Source organism: Bos grunniens, chromosome 10 (genome assembly GCF_055505025.1).
Source record: "Bos grunniens cultivar Pamir isolate PY7600 chromosome 10, Bosgru_T2T1.0, whole genome shotgun sequence".
NCBI classification, from domain to species: Eukaryota; Metazoa; Chordata; class Mammalia; order Artiodactyla; family Bovidae; genus Bos; species Bos grunniens.
In genome coordinates, this window is record NC_141174.1 from 58,794,565 (window position 1) to 58,820,540 (window position 25,976).

The 25,976-nt window shown below is 40.3% G+C and overlaps 1 protein-coding gene and 1 long non-coding RNA gene across 5 annotated transcripts in view; one reads left to right on the forward strand and one right to left on the reverse strand.

The window, feature by feature from the left end:
* The window catches only part of GNG2 (G protein subunit gamma 2), a 192,726-nt gene extending 170,697 nt beyond the window's left edge, over nucleotides 1-22,029 (reverse strand). Inside the window, exon 1 of one of the 3 annotated variants that reach the window (XM_086321522.1) lies at nucleotides 21,948-22,029. Coding sequence is in view for 1 of the 3 variants with exons in the window: in XM_086321518.1 (XP_086177644.1) it covers nucleotides 1,944-1,978 (35 nt within the window). In the remaining 2 variants the exon portion in view is untranslated. Of the gene's footprint in view, nucleotides 1-1,943; nucleotides 2,273-21,947 lie in introns of those variants that run through there. The other 2 variants (XM_086321521.1, XM_086321518.1) reach the window with 2 other exon arrangements.
* LOC147364613 (uncharacterized) lies at nucleotides 2,069-24,828 on the forward strand. Of its 2 annotated transcripts, none has more exons than XR_015134765.1 (3): nucleotides 2,069-2,203; nucleotides 14,757-14,914; nucleotides 24,496-24,828. It is a non-coding gene; the product is annotated as an uncharacterized LOC147364613 (long non-coding RNA). The 2 variants fall into 2 exon arrangements; XR_015134764.1 differs by lacking the exon at nucleotides 2,069-2,203 and adding an exon at nucleotides 2,315-2,430.
* The last annotated feature ends 1,148 nt before the right edge of the window (nucleotides 24,829-25,976 follow it).

The window sequence follows — 25,976 nt, forward strand, 5'->3', positions numbered from 1 at the left end:
TCGCACCTGGACACACTTCTCCTTGAGCAACAAAATGGGACTGAACTAAATGGGACTAAAAATAACTGCACGCATGTTCAGTTAGGGCAGATTCTGAACAAAAGATTGAGAGAGACCAAAAAACCCAGCTGCCACTTTTGAAGAGTTTGGAGCAAAAAAAGCAAGGTACTGCACATGCTCCTGAGCTCAACATCACCTAAGAGGAGGGAAAAACACCTAAGACACGTCTCCGAACTGACTCCTGCAAGCACCCCTACCCTCACCCAATATAAGGAGCAAGCTTGTCACCTCCTCCCCCTACACTTAGGGAGCAAGCAAGCAAAGGAATCTGTTACTTGGGGCCCCGATAAAGCCTTGCATGAATCTCCTGTCTGGCCTCTAGTCAACCTCTATTGGTTAGGGAAGGCCAAGAACCCTGGTTGGTATCAGCAAGAGCAAGTTTGTTTAATCTTCACACAGAAATCCCCATCCAGCTCAACAGCTTCACTCAGTAGAACTTGGTGTTCTGAACTCTGTACAAGGGTTGCCTCTTGCTTCCAGAATGCCCCTCAATCCAGCCACCATCAGCCTAAATCCTGCTCTTCCTTTAATGCTAGCTCAAATCGTATCCTCCATTCTAGTTTGCAGTGATAATTCTAACACTTAGCATTTACTGAGCCAGATACTATGCCAGACACTTTTAATTATTATTTAGTTGCCATAATAATGCTATGTAGGAGAAACTACTATTAATCTACAGACTTAGAAAACTAAGCCTCAGAGCAATTAAATAACATTCCCAACATCATACTGCAAGGAATAAGTACAAGAGTCATCTCTTTTTGTCAGTCAACCATATTTTAAAAAAATTGATTTCAGTTTGGTGTTGAATTGATTCCCTTGTGTTTTATTTATTAGATGGTTGTCTTTAAGACACTGAAGTACCTAGAGTCAAGGAAATGTATCCACTCACAGTAACTAATAGAGTAAATCTCACATGAATACATTGCCTTTTAGAATTTTTTTTTTCTAAAAGGATGTCTTCTTTGCATGGCATTATTATTTCTTTCAATACTCGGCTAATGCCCTAATTCCTCAATGAGGCTTTACAATGCAGGTTAATAGCTGCAGAATGGTTTTAATTTTACCAAAATAGATAGCTGTGATGCTCTGGGAAAGATTCAAAAACTTTAAGGCATAGTTTCTATAATAAAAACCACTGGAATTCTGATTTTAAAGAATATCTAATGGCATGGATATAGTTGATAAAAAAGCATAGAACAACACAGAATACACAATATTAAGTGAAAATTTAAATTATGCACTTATAGATACGTATTTTTTAAGCCATGGAAATAAGGACACAATAAATGTTAAGAGTGGTTAGCTCTAAATGGTAGAGTAATATGTGGTTTTCATTTTCTTTTCTATACTTCATTTTCTAATTTTTCTGAAATGAGCATGTATTGCTTTTAATATCAGAAAACAACAAAAATTCACTCTCCAATAAAAAGTACTAAGGCTCTTTGGGGGAAATGGCTGAGTCCATGTTTAAGGCAGGAAAAGAACAAGGTGAGCTTTGACATACTGCTGTTTCAGAAAGTATGGGAACACTCCAAGACAAATGGGATTGTGTCAAAAGGTTCCAGGAACTGGCTCAAAGGGCTCCCACTGACTAAATTTAGAACACTGAGAGCATCAAAAATAATAATGACTATAATTAATAAGTTAATAAAAAAAGGAAAGAAGATATGCTGGATAAGAAATATTGACATAATGATAGAAAACTAATTGTTTTGTAACTTCTAAGTAATATTTGATTACGGCAAGAAAGATCAATGGATGCTAAAGCTATCAGGTGAAAGGTAGTTGAGAGACTAGATAATATCATTGTACAGACAGAGTATTTATTTGCCAAGAAAGAGGATGTTCCTTTAGCAAGGGAGACATTTAGCAGATCTTACCGTAGCCAAGGACTCCAAGTGACTCCTATGCTCATTAAATCTTGAGAAGTGCAGTCTTAAACCATGAGATAGATAAGTGTGCAAAGGTAAGTTTCTAATAATTTTTCTTTTCAGAGTGTGGCGCTTCTCAAACCTGCCTGGACACAGAAATCACCTGGAGAGCTTTAAACACCACTGGTGCCTGAGTCCCACTCCCAGAAATTCTGATGTGATGGTGTTGGAGTGCTATCTGGACACTGAAATTTTTTAAAGATCCCCAGGTGAGTATAGGGCTTCCCAGGTGGCGCTAGTAGTAAAGAATCCACCTGCCAATGAAGGAGATGCAAGAAACATGGGTTCCACCCCTCGGTAGGGAAGAGCTCCTGGAAAAGGAAATGGCAACCCACCCCAGTATTCTAGCCTGAAAAATCCCATGGACAGAGGAGCCTGGTGGGTTACAGTCCATGAGGTCACAAAGACTTGGACATGACTGAGCACACATACTTAGGTAAGTATACTGTGCATACAAGGTAGAGAAGCACAGCCCCAGAGAAACGGTAAGTGAGAAATGCTTTCAGCTGCAAGTAATAAAACCCAAGCAGGGGTGGCTTAGCCGGCTCCCAGACTTTGCCACATGTTAGAGTCACTCAAGGAGACTGAAAATATTCTGATGCTCTGAAAAAACACTGACTTAATTGTCCTGGGTGTTTTCTGGTGGCAGATACTGTCAGGCTGGTTGGGTAGCTTGGTCATGTTAACTACTATCCACTTGTCTCTTGCCTCTGTCCACCTCTGAGTGGGACTGTAGCTGGGACTTGCCAGCCCTCTCTGCAGCCTGGGTAGCTATGTGCTTACGTTCTTGCCAATGGAATGTGAGTAGAAGTATGTACCACTTCTGAGCTGGCCCCATACCACTTTTTAGGCTCCTCCATACTCATCCTCCTCCCTTCCAGTTGGAAAGGTCATGACCTGAATGACCCTGGAAGGCATGTGTAGAAGAAGGCTCTTACCAAGAGTTCCTACATGGAGATAGGACGAACCACCTGCCCACCTGACACTCCCAACAGGAAGTGTTCTGTGAACAGACACAGTCATCAGAGTATTTGCATTATGTGGGCACTTTCAGCTATTTACCAAAATCAGATATCACCTTTTCTTATCTTTGTAATACCCAAGTGAGGCAAGTATCACTAGGCCCAATTAACTAAGAGGAAGCTAAGACCCTGTCACTTAGGTAGAAGGTGGCAGAGAACAGGCTTCAAACCAAGTTTTTCTTAAACAAAACCCAGGTTCTTAATCACATACCATGTATTTTCCCATGGAGGAACACTTACAATTGGAAAAAAGGAAGAGTTGATAGATTCTGTAGTTAAAACAGAAAACATCTGTGCTTTAAAGACTTAATGATCAGTTCTGCATTTGATGCCTTGTTGCTCAGTAATTTTTAACTGCATGTTTTTGCCTCAGCAACCAGGCTCCCCTGACTGCTTCTTTTTCACACGTGTCTTATATGTTCACATGTCTGCTCTATATGCTGCCACTCTGTTAGTCTGCCCAAAATAGAGACCTTCTCCTTCACTTCCATCTTTAAAACCTACCAGCCAAAGTTCAAATTTCTCACCTACTCCTAACCTTTCTTTTCCTACACAGGCACTTTGCTCCAGCCAAATTTGCTTATCTCCTTTAAAAACTGATTCCCTGGTGGCTCAGAGGTTAAAGCGTCTGCCTGCAATGCAGGAGACCTGGGTTCGATCCCTGGGTCGGGAAGACGCCCTGGAGAAGGAAATGGCAACCCACTCCAGTATTCTTGCCTGGAGAATCCCATGGATGGAGAAGCCTGGTAGGCTACAGTCCACGGGGTTGCAAAGAGTTGGACATGACTGAGCGACTTAACTTTAACTGATTCACAAATTTTCACAGTAAGAAGGAACTTTAAGGTCAAGTAATTCAACAACCATCTGTATCAGATGGTTGTAACATCTAACTATTGCTATGTAACAAACCATCCTAAAACTTAGAGTTTGAAAACGTATTTATCATTCTATGAGTTGATTGTGTTGTTCTTCTGTTGGTCTTTCTTGGGACCACTCATATGATCCTATTGGCTGGCGGCTGGGCTGGACTGGAAGTTCATTAAGGCCCTTCTCATATGACTGGCGGCTGTATGCTGTCGGCTAGGGTGCCTCCAGGCTCCTCCATATGGGCTTCATCCATGAGATGTCTCTCTCATCCTCCAGGCTCTTCCATGTGGCCCCTCTCTCTACAACAGGATAAACTAGAATTCCTTACAGCTGGCTTCCAACAGGAGAAAAGCAGAAGCTATTGGACCTTTTCACACTTAGGCCTGTAGCCAACACAATGTCACTTCTGCTACATTCTCTTGGCCAAAGCAAACCACAGGGCCAGTCCAGGTGGACTTTCTCTCTTGAAGGGAGGAGTGGCAAAGAATCTGCGACCATCTTTAACTATCCATGCGGTCTCATCCCTTCTACATATGTCCTCCCCTTGTTCTCCCCACCTCTACTCAAGATTCCTTCTCAGCACACATTATAGTGTTTCAGGTGGGTCCCAGGGCTGGACTTGCCTATATTTGAATCCCAAATCTACCAGCTACCTATGAGCTTCAGCAAGTTACTATACCTCTCTATACCTCAATTTGTTCAACCATAAGTTGGGGGATGGAGGGCAGGGTGGATATAAATCCTATGTCATAGGATTGTTGTGAGAATTAACTGAGTGAATACAAAGTGCCGGAACATTGTTTGGCTTTAGTAAGTGCTTTATAAGTGTTATCTGTTCCCTGTGGCTCCAATTGGTAAAGAATCCTCCTGCAATGTGGGAGACCTGGGTTTGATCCCTGGGTTGGAAAGATCCCCTGGAGAAGGGAAAGGCCACCCACTCCAGTATTCTGGCCTGGAGAATTCCATGGACTGTATAGTCAAGGGGTCACAAAGAATCGGATACAACTGAGCTACTTTCACTTATTGTTGACGGTTGATCTAATTTTTCTTAGTTGGCGCAGAACACAGAGGAGTCAGGCTGGACCTGGTGTTTAGGCTCCATGGCAGAGGGTATTAGAGGAAGAGATACATACAATCCCTAAGGTGCCATCTTTGCACCAATATGACTTGACTTAGTTGATTATGTGAGGATTATTTCAGGCAGGGGAGAGCATTTCTGTGTTTCTTTCTCAGCTTCTGAAAATGTTCCCCTGAGATAGAACCACTATGTCTGTAATGCTGAATCCCACAACCTATGCCCTAAAAGGTAACCTCAAAATCATCTAAATTTCAGTTTTCCTGGTTTAATAATGCTTCAACTTCATCCTTAGCAAGTTTTGGACCCCTCAGTACTTGAACACCTTTTCTTTCTTTCTTTTTTTTAACAAGGGCACTTTTCAAAATCCAAAGGAGAAGACTACAGCAGAAGTTGTCTGCAGGATTCTAGATACTGACAATTCTGATCTTGGCACACAGCATATAGCCCCGAGCAGCCATGATTTATAGCAGCAGAGTCTGGACAGGAAATCCATGACAGGTCACAGAACCCCAAACACACAGACTGTGTGGTGAGGGGAGTGGGCAGAGCTGGGGAGAATGACTTGGGGGCCAAGGGCAGGCCTCTGTGGACATTGCTAGCCCATCTCTCTGACCACTGGTCATTTTCTGTGCCTGTGAGTCTTATCTTTCCAGTCCCATTCTTTTGCAAACAGGTTAATCTTTGCTCTAAGAGAGAGAGAGGAGGGAAAAATTATTTAAATTCACTCAGAGGCTGAGGGTAATCATATTAGTGCTTTAGTTCAGGTGTTATTTCAGGATAAGATTGCTATTGAAAGTGAAAGTGAAGTCGCTCAGTCGTGTCTGACTCTTTGCGACCCCATGGACTGTAGCCTATCAGGCTCCTCCATCCACGGGATTTTCCAAGCAAGAGTGCTGGAGTGGATTGCCATGCTATTAGTCTGCCTTAACTTATCGGAAAGTTCTGTAATAAGCCTTCCTGCAATTATTGTTTGTCTTACAGCACAAAATAGGCAAAGTGTAGTCTGAGAGACGAAAGCAGTATGTAGAGCTTAGACCTAAAACTCTGAAATAAAATTTTGTGTGTCCTTATTGTATCCTGGAGTGGGTAGCCTTTCCCTTCTACCCTGAAGAAGGAGAGAAGGGAAAGGCTACCCACTCCAGTATTCTGGCCTAGAGAATTCCACGAACTGTATAGTCCATGGCGTCGCAAAGAGTCAGACACGACTGAGCGGCTTTCACTTTATTGTCTTCAAGTTATATTTTTGAAGCATCAAATATGGATATAGCACTGTGCTAGGCACTGGGTGGGGTGGGATACAGGAAAAGAGATCAGACGTTGAGTCCATACTCTGGTCCGGCACCCTGACAATATTGACTTTCTAATGGGCCCTGGAAGTAATAGGCTGTCCTCAATAGCTTTAATGTAGAGTGGAGATGCCATGTACACACATGAATAGTAATAGTAGTCTATTCATGTTACTGGTATTTCTTTCCAGCTTTATAGAAACATATTTAAAGTATAAAACATGATGTCTTGATATATGTATACATTTTGAAATGTTTACCACAAGCTAATTGACATACCCATCACTTCACAGTTACTTTTTCTTTTTTTTTCACGGTTACTTTTTCTTTTTTTGATAAGAATGATTAAAATCTACTCTCGGCAAATTTTCAGTTTACAATTCAGTATTGTTGACTATAGTCACCGTAGTGTATATTAGCTTTCTATAACTTGTTCATCCTGCATATACGAACTTCCTATCCTTTGAACAACATTTTCCCATTTTCTCCACCCCTCTGTCCCTGGAAATCACCATTCTACTCTGCTTCTAAGAGTTTGACTTCTTTAGATTCTGTATATAAGTGACATCATACAGTATTTGTCTTTCTGTGTCTCATCCATTTTACTTAGCATAATGTCTACCAGGTTCATCTGTGTTATCACAAATTACAAGAGTTCCTTCTTTTTAAAGTCTGAATAATATCAGAGCATATATATATATATATATATATACACACACACACACACACATAGATAGAGAGAGAACACATATATGCTGCTGCTGCTGCTGCTAAGTTGCTTCAGTCGTGTCTGACTCTGTGCGACCCCATAGACGGCAGCCCACCAGGCTCCCCCGTCCCTGGGATTCTCCAGGCAAGAACACTGGAGTGGGTTGCCATTTCCTTCTCCAAGGCATGAAAGTGAAAAGTGAAAGTGAAGTCACTCAGTCGTGTCCGACATATACACATGCTTTATATATGTGTTCCGGAGAAGGCAATGGCACTCCACTCCAGTACTCTTGCCTGGAAAAATCCCATGGACGGAGGAGCCTGGTAGGCTGCGGTCCATGGGGTCGCAAAGAGTCGGACACGACTGAGCGACTTAGCAGTAGCAGCAGCATGCACACACACACACATACACACATTTTCTTTATTCATTCATCTGTTGACGGTTCCTTAGGTTGTTCCCATATCTTGGCACAGTAAATAATGCTGCAATGAAAATGGAAGTGCACATATCTCTTCAAAACACTGATTTTCATTTCCACTGGACATACACCCAGAAGCAGAATTTCCAGATCTATGGTAGCTCTATTTTTAACTTTTTTCAGGAACCTCCAAACTGCTTTCCATAACGGCTGTACTGATTTACATTTTTAACAACAGTGCACAAAGGTTCTCTTTTCTCAACACCCTCAATACTTACCTTTTGTCTTGTGGATAACAGCCATCCTAACAGGTGTGAGGTTATATTTTGTAAGTTTAATTTGCATATCCCTGTTTATTAGCTATATATTGAGTACATTTCATGTACCTGTTGTCCATTTGCATGTCTTCTTTTGAGAAATATCTATTCAAGTCCTCTGTTAACCATTTTAAAATCAGGTTAATAACCTTGTTTTCTTGCTTTGAGTTGAGTTCCTTATATTATATACTTTGGATATTAACTTCTCATCAGATACAGTCTACAAATATTTTTTCTCATTGTGTAAGTTGTTTTTTTAACTGTGCTGATTACTTCTTTTGCTGTGTAGAAGCTATTTGGTTTGAGGCATTCCCATTTGTTTATTTTTGCTTTTGGGGTAATATCCAAAATAATTCATTGGTCAGACCAGGGTCAAGAAGCTTTTCCTTTATGTTTTCTCCTATTAGTTTTAAGTCTTAAGTTTAGGTCTTTAATCCATTTTGAGTTGACTTTTATATATCATGTGAGATATGAGTACAATTTCATTCTTCTGCTTGTGGATATCTGGTTTTCTCAACAGTTTGTTGAGATCATCCTTTCTTAATTGTGTATTCTTGGCACCTTTGTCAAAAATCAGTTGACTGTATATGCATGGATTTATTTCTGTGTTCCCTATTCTGTTTTGGGGTTCTAAATATTTGCTTTTAGGCCTGTGCAATACTGTTTTGATTACTATAGTTTTGTAGCATATTTTGAAACCAAGGCATATGTGCCTCCTGCTTTGTTCTTCTTGCTTAAGATTGCTTTGGTTTAAGGCAAGAGATTAATGTAAAGAAATACTTAGATATTAACTAAATATGAATCATAAGTGTGAGCTCTTGTGGTCATAGGAGCCTTTCTCAAGAAGCAGCACCCTGCATTATGAATATAATTTAGAGGTTGAAGAGCGCAGGCTCAGACTCCAGATTCAGGGTCTGGCTATCCCATGTATCAGCTGTGTGACTCTGGCCAAGCCACTTGATTCCTCTATGCTTTGGTTTCTTCATCTATAAAGTGGACATGAGTTATATTTACCTCACAGGGTGGTTATAAAAATTAAATGAAAATAAAATAAAATACTGGGACTAACCATATCATTAGTATCATCCAAGTGGTAGTTGTTAGTGTTTTTATTGTTTTGATGGGTAGAGAGGAAGGAGGAGCAATAATATCAAAGATTTATGGTAGAAGATGACATAAGCCATCTGTTACAGGAGAAGAGTAATTAGCACAGTGTTGGCTCAGCCTGTCTCACTCTCCATCCTTTTGCTTGCTTGGCTCTTGGAGTCAGAAAGTGTCAGAAATATAAATGGAGAGGGGCACTGGAATTACCCTAGTCAATCTTTTGTATTCTCTTCGACATTTTTCAAGAGGTTCCATGGGGTTTGGATGGCTCTTCAGCTATTTTTGCCCTCTACTCTTTGTTTAGATGGAGCATGAGGCAGAGCCTGGCAAGAGGGGCTTCTGGCCATTTCCTCCTAAACTGAAGTGATCTCAGCCACATCTGAACCCTCAGGGTACTTGATTTGAAGTACTTTTTTGTTATTGTTTGTTTTAACACTTGCCTAGTCTTTGTCATAGTAAGATTGCTTTTGCACATGTCACATGACCCTGATGAACCACATGAGGGTTAAGGCTGGGCCTTTCTCGCTTTGTACTCTGACCACAGTGCTTTATACAGAGTAGCTGCTATAGCTATTGCTGAAATAAGGGAAGAGTAAGGTGAATGATGAACCCACTACTTGGAAAAAAAGATTCCAACTTTAAATAGTGGAGGTCTTAAGAATTTCATAATCCCCATCTTGAACAGGGTTTCAGTTCATTCCAGGAACTGGACAGGCATCTTTAATTGGAAGGTAAAATGTGACTACTTGTTTTCTTGTCAGATATTGACACTGGGCAGAATTAAGAACAGCAAGCAATGGCAGCCCCACACTGGCTTCCTCCTGAAATACAGCACTTTATCAAGAATGTGCTGGAGCTGGGGTTGTAATGCTGTTAATGAAATTGGCATCCTAGTCAGATAGCTGTGAGCATAATTTGAAATCAGGTATAGATAGTTTAAGATCAATTGCATTTGATCAGCCAATGTTGCTAACAAATCTCTTCACTGTACAACACTTAAAAGGAAACATCATCCACATTGCAGTTTAGAAAATAACCGTAGAAGAGAAAAACATCCAGATAAATTTTGGGTTTCAGTTTTCTCTTTCAGTGGTATCAGTGTACAAGAAATTCTTATAATTCAAAATAAAAGTTTAGAGAAGTAGTTTGACATTTCAGCATTTAATTCACTCCTCCTTACTAAGCCTTAGGCCAGTGGGGATTAATACACAAGAAGGCAAGTTTCAGTGGGGTTGAATGAAGGAAGGATCTCAGAGAAATAAGAAGTACAAAGTAAATTCCATTAGCAAAGCAGAGCATGACCTGTTTGTTAAATGCTGTTTTGAGGCTGGAGGCTACAAAACAGTGGTTTTCAATTCTGGCTGCAGGTTGTTGTTCAGTTGCGCAGTCGTGTCTTCTTCTTTCTGACCCGGTGGACTGCAGCCCACCAGGCTCCTCAATCCATAGGGATTTCCAGGCAAGAATACTGGAGTGGGTTGCTATTAGAGGTTTTTCTCCTGTTTTTATTTTTACTTTTTATTGAAATATGACATATTCTCCATGAAGTACACTAATCTTAAGTGGAAAGTTTAGTGAATTTCTATAATGGCACCTACCTGTGTACACTGTCAGATAAGATATAGAATATTTCTAGCATCCTGGAAGCCTCCCCAGGGATAACTGCTCTCATGACTTCTATCACCATGGATAATTTTGCCCACTCATAAACTTTATATAAATAAGATCATACAATATACACTCTTATGCACCTTTTTTAAACTAAAGATAATTATGTGATTCATCAATGTTGTATATATAGTTTGTACTTTTATGCTGCTGCTATGTCGCTTCAGTCGTGTCCAACTCTGTGCGACCCCATAGACGGCAGCCCACCAGACTCCCCTGTCCCTGGGATTCTCCAGGCAAGAACACTGGAGTGGGTTGCCATTTCCTCCTCCAAGGCATGAAAGTGAAAAGTGAAAGTGAAGTCGCTCAGTCGTGTCCAACTCTTAGCGACCCCGTGGACTGCAGCCCACCAGGCTCCTCCATCCATGGGATTTTCCAGGCAAGAGTACTGGAGTGGGGTGCCATTGCCTTCTCCGTGTACTTTTATAGTGTATATAATATATACTATATATGCTGTATAACATTCTAATATTCTAACATATGACCATATCACAATTTGTTTATTCTACCACTTGACTTATTTTCAGGGTAAAACAAATGGCTCTGTTTATATATGCATGGAATATTGCTGGAAGAAATTTAACAATTGCTCTGGGAAGGGAAGCTGAGTGACTATTAGGCAGGAATGAGACAGAAATTCAAACTATCTATATACAACTCTTTGTAGCTCTTGATTTTGTACAATGTATTTGCTATATATAATACATACAAATAGTTAAACATTTATTTAAAATTAAGTCTTTCTTACTTCAATATAAAATGATGCCATAAAACTCCTAGAAGAGAACATAGGCAAACCATTCTCTGATATAAATCATATCTATGTTTTCCTAGGTCAGGCTACCAAGGCAATAGAAATAAAAGCAAAAATAAACACATGAGACCTAATCAAACTTATAAAGCTTTTGCACAGCAAAGGAAACCATAAACAAAACAGACAACCTACAGTCTGGGAGAAAATAATTGGAAATGATGCAACTGACAAGAACTTAATTTCCAAAATATATATAAATAGGTCATAAAAAACAAATAATCCAATAAAAAATAGGACAGAAGACCTAAATAGACAGGTTTCCAAAGAAGACATACAGATGGCCAATAGATATATGAAAAGATGCTCAACATCACTAATTATTAGAGAAATGCAAATCAAAATTACAATGAGGTTCTGCTTCATACAGGTCAGAGTGGCCATCATTAAAAAGTCTACAAATAACATACATATGCTGGAGAGGGTGTGGAGAAAAGAAAACCCTCCTGCACTGTTGCTGCGAATGTAAATTGGTGTAGCCACTGTGGTAAACAGAATGGAGGGTCCTCAAGAAATTAAAAATAGAGTTGCCATATGATCCAACAATTCCACTCCTGGGCATAAATACAGACAAAACTATAATTTAGAAAGATAATGTACCCCTATGTTCATAGCAGCACTATTTCCAATAGCCAAGATACAGAAACAACCTAAATGTCCACAGACAGATGAATGGATAAAGAAGATGTGGTCCATGTATACAATGGACTAGTTTGCTGAGCCATAGAAAGAATGAAATGATGCCATTTGCAGCAACATGGATGGGCCCAGAGATTATAATACTAAGCGAAGTAGGTCAGAAAGAGAGCAACAAATACCACGTGAGAGCACTTACATGTGGAATCTAAACTATGACATAAATGCAGTTATTTATGAAACAGAAACATGCAGACAGAGAGAACAGACTTGTTATTTCTCATAGCGGCGGGTGGGGGGACAATCGAGGGGGAAGGTTGTAATGGGAGTGTGGGATTATCAGATGCAAATTATTATACATAGAATGGATAAACAACAAAGTCCTATTGTATAGCATAGGAAGTGAAAGTGAAATGGGATTCTCCTGGCCAGAATACTGGAGTGGGTAGCCTTTTCCTTCTCCAGGGGATCTTCCCAACCCAGGGATCAAACCCTGGTCTCCCACATTGCAGGTGGATTCTGTTACCAGCTGAGCCACAAGGGAAGCCCGTATAGCATATGGAATTATATTAAATAGCTTATAATAAACCATAATGGAAAATAACATGACAAAGTAATATGACAAAGAATATTTATATCTACATCTCTATCTGATCACTTTGCTGTATACCAGAAACTAACACAACATTGTCAATCAACTATACTTCAAAAAAATACCATTAAAAAAATTAAGTCTTTGTGTCTTGATTCTGGAATTTCATTCTACTATTGACGAACATTTGCATTGTTTCCAGTTTGGGGCTTTTATGAAAAGAACTTCTGTGAATAAATATGTACGTGTCTTTTGCTGTCAAATTCTCTTGGGCATATACATAGGAGTGGAATTGCTGGGTCATAAGGAAAGCATATATTTATATTTAGTAAATACTGTCCAACATTCCCCAAAATGGCTATATTAATTTATATTCCTACTAGCAGTGTATGAGGGTTCAAGTTGCTCTATGTCTTCTCCAATTTTAAAAATTATGCTTAGGGAGCAGTATGCGCTTCCCTAGTGGCTCAGATGGAAAAGAATCCACCTGCAATGTGGGAGACCCGGGTTCGATCTCTGGGTTGGGAAGATCCTCTGAAGGAGGGTGTGGCAACCCACTCCAGTATTCTTGCCTGGAGAATCCCATAGACAGAGGAGCCTGGAGGGCTACAGTCCATGGGGTCACAAAGAGTCAGACATGACTGAGTGACTATGAGGAGCATTATAAGGTACCATCCCAGAGAGTCTTGTGTGATTCTCCTAAGGCAGGATTCATGCATTGGTACTTTTGGAAGTTCTCCCAGGCTGTTCTAATGTGCAGCCAGGGCTGAGAACCACACACTAGAATAATGTTCTAAGGTGACTGGCTTTCAGAATCAGATGGAGAAATTTAAAAGTTGTAGGTCTTGGTTCCTACCCCAGACCTACTGAATCGGATTGTCCAAAGGAGAACCTGTGGTTTAATCTAGTTCCTGGAAGTGACTTGGATGCAGAAGGAAATGACAACCCACTCAGTATTCTCGCCGAGAAAACCCATGGACAGAGGAGCCTGAAGGGTTATAGTCCATGGGAACTGTATGGACACGACTGAGTGACTGTGTTCACATGGAGGTGATCTGGATGCAACTAGCCTTAAGTTAGGCAACCACAGATTCAAGACTTGTTTATTATAAATTTAACCTACTTTTTTTCTAATATGAAAAAATTTACATACATAGTAAAAAGCAAACAAAAAATAAAAATAGTTAACTTACTTATACATGGAAAGTAAGTCGTCCTCCTAAGCTAGACTCCCAGTGACTCTTCATAGAGGCAACTCTATTGTTGAGCTTCACGTTTTATGTATATCCTTCTAAAATTTTCCTGAAGGTATTGTATTTGTTAGGATCTTTATGTTGCAAGTGATCAAAAACTCTTTGCATAGTGGCTTAAATTTTAAAAAGAAAACTTGAAGAAAATTAACACATATAACTCAATAGTCCAAATTTACCTCTGGCTTTCAGGTACAGTAAGATCTAGAGATTTAAACTCTCAGTCTTGGTTTTTCATATCTTTTGTTTTTTTTTTTATCATCATGCCTATTACCTTCATGGCCACAAAATGGCTATGGCAGTTTCTGCCCTCCAAACTTCACTTCTATTCTGAATAGTCAACATATGTCCTAGTAATCCCCCACTTATGACTCATCAGCAACTCAAAATTGTAAGATTTGATTTGTGCTTGTGCTTAGTCACTCAGTCGTGTCTGACCCTTTGCAACCCCATGGACTGTAGCCCACCAGGCTCCTCTGTCCATGGGGATTCTCCAGGCAAGAATACTGGAGTGGGTTGCCATGCCCTCCTCCAGGGGATCTTCCTAACCCAGGGATTAATCCTGGCTTTGCAGGTGGATTCTTCACCATCTGAAGCAACCCTAAAAATGTTTTCCATCCTATTTCTATTTACAATTTATGGCTGTTATAATGGATACTGTCTAAAATTAGAGCAGAAGTTTTAGTAGTTTAAGTGGATTAATAGTTTGGGGGAAGTGGTAACGATTTTGGAAACTTGTGTATACCACAAACTCCCTAATATACATTTTATATTACCTGCTCATTTTTGAATCATAATGCTTTTGACAGACATAACTTATTCCAGCTGACTTTACCACTATTATCACTAGTAACTATTATTGTAAATTTGTTTATATTTTCCTGCCTTAACAGTGACAATCCTTTTTTTTTTTTTTTCAAATGCTGGTCTAGAACTTTCCAAAAGTATTCTTTCTTTCTGACAGTTTCAAAATGTTTTCAGCCTATCTTGCTTTCCCTCTAATACAGGTTCCAACATCCTCCAAGGGACTCTGGCTCCTTTCGGTGGAAAATAATGAGATGAGTCAGAATGTGGAGTCAATGCTGCACTCAGGCGTGACCTTGACTTTTGACTGCAGGAACGATAGCAGCGCAGCAGCAATGTACCATAGAGCATGGTTCTCAATGTGAGTGAATTTATCCCCCAGGAGGCATTTACCCAGGAACATTTTTACTCTACATGACTTGACTGAGGCTTCTGGTGGGGAGGTTGGGGGATGAGGGGTGGTTTACTACTGGCATCTAATGCATAGAGGCCAGGGATGCTGCCAAATATTCTCCAATACAGAGGAGAGTCACTGCTACAGAGAATTATCTGGCTCCAAATGTCAGGAGTCTTCAGGATAAGAAGCTGCCTAGAGTATTAGCTCATGTGGATACTTTCAGTGTATCAATACCTGCTCTAGTTCCCTCCCTTTGGTTTTATAATATCTTGTTACACACATAGGTAACTTTCCAACCCGTTTGTATATATTTACCCATTTATACACATGATTGTATATACTCCTATGAAATTTGACACTGTACTACACAGTATCACACCAAATCCTGTATTTGAATTACAGTGCTACCCAGAATGGGAGGGAGAATCTCCACATTGCATAAACGAGCATTTATAGCTGCATTTTAGGTTGTAGGCTGACTAATACGATTTATGAACAGAATCCATAATGGAAACTTCTTTGGAAAGTGTGGTGGTCATGCTTTTCTTTGCCCTTCTTTCTCCTTTCCTTCTTGACTTCTAGTTCAGATGTCTAGAAATTAAATCCAAACAGTGCAGAGTCTGTGATCTACTGGTTGGTGCTATCCAAGAGCAGCACCAGCTTTCAGAAAAGGAAAACAAAACCCAACCTCCCCCAGGGCACCATGGGAATCTTAAGGGCAGGCAGCCTTGGCAAGAAGAGCCCCTGTTATGGAACACATTTATGTTTTCCTGTTAGTAGTGTCATTTTTTCATTCTGTCCTTATTTTTCAAACATTTTTTGAAACTATAACATATATACAGGAGAGTGCACATAAGTGTAACTTGATGAACTTTAAAAACCTGATTATGTCTATGCAGCTAGCACCTAGAATGAGACATGGCCATGTCTGGAACCAGAAATCCGCTGGCACTCCCTTTCAGTCTCTTGACCCCAACCAAGAGTCATTCTAGTAACTTTTAACAGCATAGAGTGTATTTTGCTGTTGTTTTTTAGTCACTAAGTTGTGTCTATTCTTTTGCGACTCCATGGACTATAGCCTGGTAGGCTCCTCTGTCCATGGGATTTCTCAGGCAAGAATACTAGAGTGGGTTACCATTTCCTTCTCCAGGGATCTTCCTGACCCAGGGATCAAACCTGCATCTCCTTCATTGGCAGGCAGATACTTTACCACTGTTCACCAGGGAAGCCAACAGTGTAGATTAGCTTTAACAATATCATTTAAATAAATGCAATCATTTAGGGGGCTCCAAAATCACTGCAGATGGTGACTGTAGCCATGAAATCAAAAAGATGCTTGCTCCTTGGAAGAAAAGTTATGACCAACCTAGACAGCATATTAAAAACAGAGACATTACTTTGCCAACAGAGGTCCATCTAGTCAAAGCTACGGTTTTTCCAGTAGTCAGGTATGGATGTGAAAGTTGGACTATAAAGAAAGTTGAGCACTGAAGAATTGATGCTTTTGAGCTGTGGTGTTGGAGAAGACTCTTGAGAGTCCCTTGGACTGCAAGGAGATCCAAGCAGTCTATCCTAAAGGAAATCAGTCCTGGGTGTTCACTGGAAGGACTGATGCTGAAGCTGAAATGCCAATACTTTGGCCACCTGATGTGAAGAACTGGCTCACTGATGCTGGGAAAGATTGAAGGCAGGAGGAGAAGGGGACAACAGAGGATGGGATGGTTGGATGGCATCACCGACTTGATGGACATGAGTTTGAGTAAACTCTGGGAGTTGGTGGTGGACAGGGAGGCCTGGCGTGCTGCTTTCCATGGGGTTGCAAAGAGTCGAACATGACTGAGCGACTGAACTGAATCATATAGGGTGTGCTCATTTGTGTCTGGCTTCTGCCACTCAATGTTATATTTATGGATTCACTCATATTGTTGTTTATTAACTGGTAGATCCCTCACTCTCATTGCTGTAGATGGCTACAGTCACCATCTGCAGTGATTTTGGAGCCCCCTAAATGATGGCATCCAGTCCCATCACTTCATGGGAAATAGATGGGGAAACAGTGGAAACAGCATTGAGAATGAGGGATCTCATTATATACTCTCATCACAGTATATAAATATACCACACTATTCATCCCACTGCTGATGAACATTTGAACAGTTTCCATGGGAGCTACCTCAAATAGTGCTGTTATAAACCTTTTTTAAAATATCTTTTGGGGAACATGTGCAACACATGCATGCATTGCTGTTGGCTCCAAGGAGTGGAATATCTGGGTCATAAGTAAGCAAATGTTTCATTTTAGTATATAATGCCAAACAGGTTTCCAAATTGGTTGTGCCAACTTACACACCCTCCATTAATGTCAAAGAGTTCCATTTGCTCCACATTATCACCATCACTTGATATTTTCCATATTTTTCTTTTTAGCCATAATGGTGGGTATATTGCGGTATTGCCATGTGGTTTCAGTTTGTATTTTCCTTATGATGAATGTAATTGAACATCTTTTCATGTAGCACTTGGCTATTTAGATATCACTTTTTGTAAAATGTCAATGCCCTATCCATCGTGTGGTGTTCTATTTTCCATTCTTCTTTGTTTTCCTTGCTGTATAAAGACTTCCTCTTTCTTCCTATCCTGACCCCTAGGGAGTCTTTATAACATCTGAATTTTTAGGGTAACATTCTTTTATTTTATTTTTGAGCCTGTGTTAATTCAACCTTGGTTCCTTTTTTAAAATCAGGAGTATTATATTTTAACGATCAGTTGTTAGGGCACTAAAGATATAAAATAAAGGATTTTTTTCCTTCAGAAACTTAAAATATAGAAGTATAACCTACTAGGCAAAGCAAATCCTGCTCAAAAGGCTTTCTTTTGGCAGATTAGATTAATTTGAAATGTAATAAAATGCATATAAAGATTTTTTAGTGAATGCATACAAGATTACAGAATACAAGGTTATTTTCCTACTCAGAAAGCTTACACAGAATGATAAACTCATAGACACAGAGAACAGATTAGTGGTTGCCAGAGATGGGCCTGGGGAGGAGAAATAGATGAAGGAGGTCAAAAGATACAAATCTCCAGTTATAAAAAACTTGTAGGGGTAGAAGGTATAACAGGGTGACTACAGCTAAAAATACTGAATTGTGTATTTGAATGTTGCTAAGGGAGTAGATCGTAAAAGTCCCCATGGCAAGAAAAAACATGTAACTGTGTGTGGCAATGGATGTTAATTAGACTTATTGTGGTGACCATTTCCCAGTATATTTATACCTATATTGACTCCCTGCACTGTACATCTTAAACTAATACAATGTTACATGCCAATTATATCTCAGTTTGAAAAGAAGGAAAAGAAAATCCTTCAACTGAAATAGGACAGATTTTTAAATCGTTAGAGTGTTTGCTTTTACTGACTTTACCTTTTTAAGTCAATGAAAGCTTCACAATTACTTCGTGGATACTTTCACTTAAAAAGAGAAACAATGCTGTTACTCTTCCCCTGCCCACATTATAGCCCTGCAGGAAAAGGGACTGAGTTCAGGCCAAAATCATAAAAGCTTTCAATTAACTAGTAATTGCTGGCATGTTTCCATTTAAATATCCTTGCCTCATTATCTCTAGTTGCTTTTCAAACGGTTAGGTCACTAAAGCCTGCTTTTGAGACAAAAACTATTCCTTCCCCACAAGTCAGGGGAGAAATTAGTGATTAAGGATATAAGTTAATTAACATGATCATTTTGGCTTAATTATTTAAAGTCCAGTTTTTTCCCCCTAGCATACCTGTCCCCTAGCTATCAGAATCATACCGAAATCTGTAATTTTTCATTGATGCATTTATAGCGCTCACACAAAGAGAAGAAATAGTCTTAAAGGCAATGCACACAAAAATTACGTGTCAACACATACATGCCATTTTTTGCGCACACATACTACTGCATATTTTTAAAAGATGTCTTCTTCAAATATTAACAATGGGATTTTTGTTTCCAACCAAGCAATTTTAATAATTGTTTGATATACCTTTGCCTAATGAATAATCATTTTTTAAGGTTATACTCTTAGAATACTATAATTTTGTTTTTACCATTTTAATCATTTTTAAGTGTATGACTCAGTGGCATTAAGTACACTCATCCTGCTGTGTGACCATCACCACCATCCAGCTCCAGAATTCTTTCATCTTCCTGAACTAAACCTCTATTCCTGTGAAACAGTAGCTCCCTAATACCTCCTTATCCCATCATCCTACTTTCTGGCAATCACTGTTCTACTTTCTGTCTCTGAATCTGAGTACTCTAGGTGCCTCATATCAATGGAATCATACAGTGTTCTGTAGCTGGCTGAGTTCACTTAGCATGGGCTCTTCAAGTTTCACCCCTGTTGTAGCATGTGTGAGAATTTCTTTCCTTTTTAAATTTTTTATTATTCCTTTTACTTTCCTGAATAATATTCCACTGTATGTGTATACACTTCCCTGATAGCTCAGTTGGTAAAGAATCTGTCTGCAATGTGAGAGACGTGGGTTTGATCTCTGGGTTGGGAAGATCCCCTGGAGAAGGGAAAGGCTACCCACTCCAGTATTCTGGCCTAGAGAATTCCATGGACTGTACAGTTCATGGGGTTACACAGAGTCGAATGTGTATACCACATTTTAAAATCCATTCATTTGTTGATGGACATTTATTTTGCTTCTACCTTTTGGCTATTGAGAACAGTGAAGTGGAAATACAGAAGTGAAAAGAATCCCAGAAGTGGAATTCCCGAGTCCTATGGTAATACTGTATCTGATTTTTTTTGAGAAACTCCCATGGTGTTTTTACAGGGCTATACTGTTTTACATTCCCATCAGCAATACACAAGGTAAATACTGTATTTTATTTGTATTTTAAATCTATCAACTCTGAATATCTTTTGTACACATCCCATGTGGTTGGTTGGCATCACCGACTCAATGGACGTGAGCTTAAGCAAATTCCAGGAGATCGAGAAGGACAGGGAAGCCTGGTGTGTTGCAGTTCATGGGGTCGCAAAGAGTCGGACATGAATTAGCAACTAAACAACAACATGACCCCAAGACCAGCATTTGTCTGTCTGTCTATCTACCTACATAGGTATTTAGAATGGAAACATTAATTTGCAACTGATGGAAGCACCCTGAGTCAAGAGGCAGTTTTGAATGGCACCTTGACTGGCCCTTCTCTTGCTATCTGTACCTATCTGGCTCCTTTCTTGCTGCAGGCCTCTTATTCTGGGTGTCTGAGGCAGGTTGGGACGGCAGGTAGCTCCCCCTGCTCAGCTCTGTCGCCAGAGGGGCAAGTCCTGGTGACACGCTTAATTGCCCTAAGTGACAGAGATCTGATCTCTTCCGGAGGGCTTTTCTGTGGGTTTATTCTAGAGGTGGTCTCCAAACAGCACTGCCCAGGCTGGCTCTTTATTTGCAATTTACTTCATCTTTGACAGTCTAGTTGAATTCTCTTATTTCCTCCCTCGTCTGGTTTTCTAATTAATTTAATCATTTGTCTCTTATTTTTGCCAATACGTGTCTGAGGATATATCTGCTGGGTTTCCTTGTACTCAGGCCTTTCACACCCTCGGCAGGGAGCTGCTTTCTGAAAAACTTTCAGAAGGTGACCTGCATTTGGATGCATATTCGTTAATTATAATTGTTGTGACCATGGGAAGGTCCAGAGGGTTTTTTAATGCCCGACATATCCGGGCTGACAAACTGGCTTATTTGATGTGTAGATATGACTTTTGTCACTTGGGTTTGGGGAGAAGTGGCAGTAGCATAGGGGTTTATCTCACAGGAGGGAGCATCTCTGTGGAGTTGAGCGCTCATATTTATTTGAACTGTTGGAGCCTGAGGATTCCCCTTTCCTCTAGCTTCCCTGTGTCTTCTGGAGAGACCTTTCTCCAAACAGGGATTTTGTGCTGGACTGCTTCCTCACAGCCTCTACATGTTGGGGTCCCTGGCATTCTTAGACCTCTTCTCTGGTCTATTTATCTTCATTCCCTAGGTGATTTCTACCAGGCCTGTGCAGTAAATAAACCTGTAGGCTAATAACTCCCAAATGTATATCTCATCTTGTCCTTTTCTTAAAACTGTAAATTAGTTTATCCAACTGCCAATAGAGTGCTTCAGATTGCTTGTCTGAGAAGAATGCTGCATTGAACATTCCTAAAATCAAATGCCTTATCTTTTTCTACCCAAGTAAACGTTCACCTTCTTTCTTTCCTAGTTCAGTAAATGACTAGCATTTATCCAGTAGCTCAGGTCAAAGTTCTTACTGTAGTCTTTGACTCCTCACCCTCAACTGTTAGGTCTAATTCCATCTGCAAATCCTGCCACCTCTACTTTCAAAATACATCTTACGGCGCACCACATCTCGCCTCCTTCACTCCTAACAGCCTTCCTCTGTGGCCATCAGCTCCTTCCTGGCTTCCTGCAATGACCTTCTCAGTGGGCACTCTGCTTCCATGTTTGTCCCTCTATAGGAAAATCTCCGAAGGGTTTCTCTGTTCTCATACTTCTAAGAGCTTCTCATTTTATTCCCAGAACCAGACCTGAAGTCTTTGTCATGGCCTATAGGTCATGTAGACCCTATGTGAACTCTCTCCATGTCTGCCTGCCACTGACATCGTATCTCTTACTGTTCGTTGCTCCCACACTCCTATTTTCTCTACACTGGGCCTCTGGATGTTCCTGCCAAAGGCCCAACATCCCCACCTCAAAGTCTTGTAACTGCCTGCCCCTAAGTCTGGAATGCTCTTCCCACAGTTTTTACACAGCTCATTTTCTCACTGTGTCCAGGTTTCTGCTCATACACCAGCCTCTCTGAGAGGCCTTTTCTCACAGCTTTATGTAGAATCTCATCGTCCTCACAGCACTGCAGGTGCTGCTATACAAAACTGCCGTTCCTGTAGGTCAAAATGGTAGAATATTGTCAGTTTCAGGTGTTTCTGTGCGCACGTGTAACATTATTGTACTTACTTGTCATCCTTATATATTTACAGGGAGGTTGTTGTTGTTGTTGTTGTTGTCCTTCCTGGACCTGGGTTGCTCATCTCTAGACAGTACCTGAAACAAAGAGGCATTCACAGATCATCAGCTGTATACTTCTTCCATCTTTTGCCCTTTAATATGTTAAGCCCTCAAACGGCTCTCTGTGCAGTCACACTGCACAGAGGTCAATCTGTGCAGGTCAATCCCCTTCACTCTTTATCAAGAGCCACACTCTTACATTCTCAGAATATTATTTTTGAGATCTTGCCATTTCTCATTTTCCCTTTTCGATTGTCTAGTTATGGGCTTAGACTACACTTTCCTCTCAGCTTTTGAGAGCTGTATACTGACATTTAGGACTTATGTCAGAGCCTCTCCAAACTGCTTTCCTTGGGCATATTAATCCCCCATGTGAAAGATACTCTCTGATTCCTAGTCTCCTAGGCTCCTGTATTCCTGCTTCAATAAGCAGTTCTTCCTGGGAGGTCAGAATTAAATCTACAAGAAAAGTTCCTTTTGTTTCTTCCTCTTCCTCAGTAAAATGAAATTATCAGCAAGACAAGGTCATGCGTTCTGCTGTTATAAATGAGATTTCCAGTTTGAAACTCAGAGGGCTGGTAAGTTCCTATTATTGCTATGACTTGCAAATGTGTCAATTCTGTGATCTTTTTAGGAACATATTAATCAGCACTCCATCTTATTTAACTGAGGCTATTATATTCACTTATGGTAAACCAGGTGCTTTCCAAACCATTTAACCCTGGGTGGAATGTTCAATCATCAATGCAACATTTAGGACTTTCCTCCCAAAATGTACTGAAAGATTGTAACTTGAGCTCTTAGTTATACTTGACTCAAAGGGATTTTTGGCTGTCAGTGTTAATGATCAAATATTTAATGGCACTTGTTAAAGACGGTAAGGCAGACTTTATATGCAGAACCATCAAGAAGGTAGAGGGACCATGGCGAAGGGATTTTACAATGGGGGAGAAGGTCTGGGCTCAAAGCAAGGGAGATATGTAGCCAAGGACAGGGTGTGTGAGGGGTTGTAAGTGGATGGAAAATTATTAAGAGGGAACCTTGGGGATAAAGGGGGTTGTGGCTAAACTTATCTAACAGGATTCTTGCTGACAGCAGGCCAGGGTGATCAGACATCATTTGGGAGATGGTGGAAGATGAGGGAACTGACCAGATATCAAGCGGGGCAGGAATCTGGTTACACTGACTTAGCAGGTTCTTGGTAAAACTACCAAGGCAGTGCACAGGTGGCCTAGGAGAAGGTTCAGGAGCCTGAGTAAAGTTTGGTCAAAAGAAGAATCCTTGTCACCAGGTTGCAAATGGGGGTGGAAGTAGGGGAAAGAGCACAGAACAAAAACCAAGGGGCTGCATTTGGAGGCAGACATAGTTGGTTTTGAATCTCACTGTTCCTATGTGTATTAGTCAGACACCAAACCAGTAATTTTAACAGAAAAGAGTTTAATAGAGGGGATTGGTTAAAAGGGTATCATCAGAGACCTGAAAAGGTTAAAGGAGACACTGGAGCACCAGAGAGAAACTTTAGGAAGCAGCTCCTGCACCCAGGCTAGTGGCACAAACAGAAAAGAATAAGGTTATCAGAACTTGGAAGCTCCAAGTAGGGCTCTTTATAACTGGGACCCAGACCTTTGGGAAGAGGGTGCTTGGTTAACTGATGCTGGTACTTCCTAGGGGCTGGCTCTAGGAATGTGGGAAATTACTGCTGCTAAAGCGAAAAAAAACATCACTGGGGTGATGCTGACAGTACTGGGGAGCGAACAAGAAGAAGAAAGCCCCTTCTTTCTCATCCAGCCTAAGCCTGTCCTTCTCATATGATGACAAAGAGCCACGGACAAGGCAGAGACGTGGTTTTCAGAGTCCCAGCCTCAACATCACAGAGCAGAGCAGAGAGGTTTTAAAACTGAAAGAAATGGTGTAATCCCCCGTATAATGGCCTTACAGAAATGGCCTTAAAGCCCCAGTTCTTCTACCTGCATAATGGAGGAGAAGTGCTTCCTCCTAAGGTTCTTGTCAAGATTAAATGAGTGATGCATGTGGATCACTCAGTAAGTTCGTTGACAGAAGCTTCCGATCTGGCTACGTCTCTGACACCCTATCTTCAGCCTCACTCCAGCAGCCAGAGGGTGAAAAGGAAAATGAAATGAAGGGGGAAGAAACAAGGCGAGAGAAGAAGGGGGAGGGGGGGATGGGGGAGTGTGACCCGTACCCTGGGCGTGTGCAGCCACTTGTTTAACACCACCTGTGCACCATCACTGGGCTCCTGGGGAAGGTTTTTCCTACTCGGAACAAATTACATGCTTCAGTGCTTTTAACAATTTCTGGGGGTGGGTGTTACGATTTCAGCAAAATCATGGAAACTAGAAAGAGTACCTGAAAGTATGTGATTGTTTTCTAAAAAGTGAAAGCTCAGTGGCTTGGCAGAGGAGGACAGCAGGAGGTCTTAATGAGTCAGACCACAAATTAATCCTGCCTTATTTTTCCTTTTTTTTTCTTTTCCCAGCATCTTTGGCTGGCTCCAGCAACCATTCCAACTGTGTAATTAAGTCATTTCTAGGAGAGCTGAGCAGCTGGGTCAGTACTATATGTTCTAGTGATCACTGGCTGTCAGGTTGAAGCTTAAATTAATATTCTGAACAGTTATTGAATTTCAGCCACTCCATCTTTACAGAAGCCAGCAACTAGAAATGTGACAGGTACTCCGGATTCTGCTTTCATCAACACATTCAAGGAGCGATAAAAACCAGCACCAGCCTGATACTGTCGATAATATTTCTTAGAGCAGCTGTTGATGTAAAAAATAGATAATAATAAATTGGGTCGAAGGAACTGAAAATGTTACGTTCCGTGCCTGCCCAGGCTGAGGACAGCTGCCACCCCACCATACTAAGGTGTCTCCTTTGCCCTTAGGCCTCATTTCCTTCCTAGATAAATAAAAATAAATTCCCTATAATGCAAAGGGACCACTTTCTAGAAGTGTAAATTGAAATATGCTGGCTGTACAAACTTGTGAAATTAGTTTTGTTGGTGGGAAAAACCTTAATTAAAGGACTGGTTTGAAATAAGGAAAAGTAATGCATTTTTCATTATGTTCACCTTGGCACCAGCCACATTCACTTTAATGATCTAATTTCTATTTTTCTTATTTAATGGATGACATTAGATTAGCTTTCCCAACAGGTTTGTTTCCAAAAGGTTAATGAAATCGAGCTAAATATTTGGTTGGCCAAAAAATTCATTTGGGTTTTTCCCTATGATGGTAGGGAAAGCCCAATATATACAGTAAATCATTAGTATTTCTGTTTTGAACCACCAATGTCTCACAGTTCTGGATCCTGCTTTCTGCTTGGGGACAAGATAAAATTTATCAGAAATTAAATGGCTTGTATCCTCTATACTAGGAAATCAATGAAATATCAGAACTATAGAGGAAACAGCTCCTTTTGTATCACCTTCAAATGAATAAACTCAACATGAGATTTTTTTGTGACTTTCCTTAATGAAAAACTGAACCAAAGTAATAGATTTAACGTATGAGAATCAAAACTTGGGAATTTAAAATTTTACATTTAGTAACCTCTCATCAAGGAGTGAGGGATGGGGTTTAAGCATTTATTGGAGGTAGTAATAAGGAGAGAAACAATTTTTCACGAAATCTTTTTTTGTAAAGGTGAGGTTGTATCCACTTTCTCTTATATCAGGCTTCTTAAAAAAAAATCAAGGCTCAAGACCTTGGTTTGTTAGTCTGCCACTTCCAGTCAAGATGAAATAACAGAGACTAGAGTTACAATTCCTGCCTAAAGATATAAAAAATAAATAAAACAATGGTTTTCAAAATACAATCATTAGGAAAAAAAGGGCTGTGACTCTTGAGAGACAAACAACCCAATTTTTTAAATGGGCAAAAGATTTGAACAGACACTTCACTAAAGAAGATATATGAATGAAAAGATACTTATCATTAGTTATCAAGGAAATGCAAAT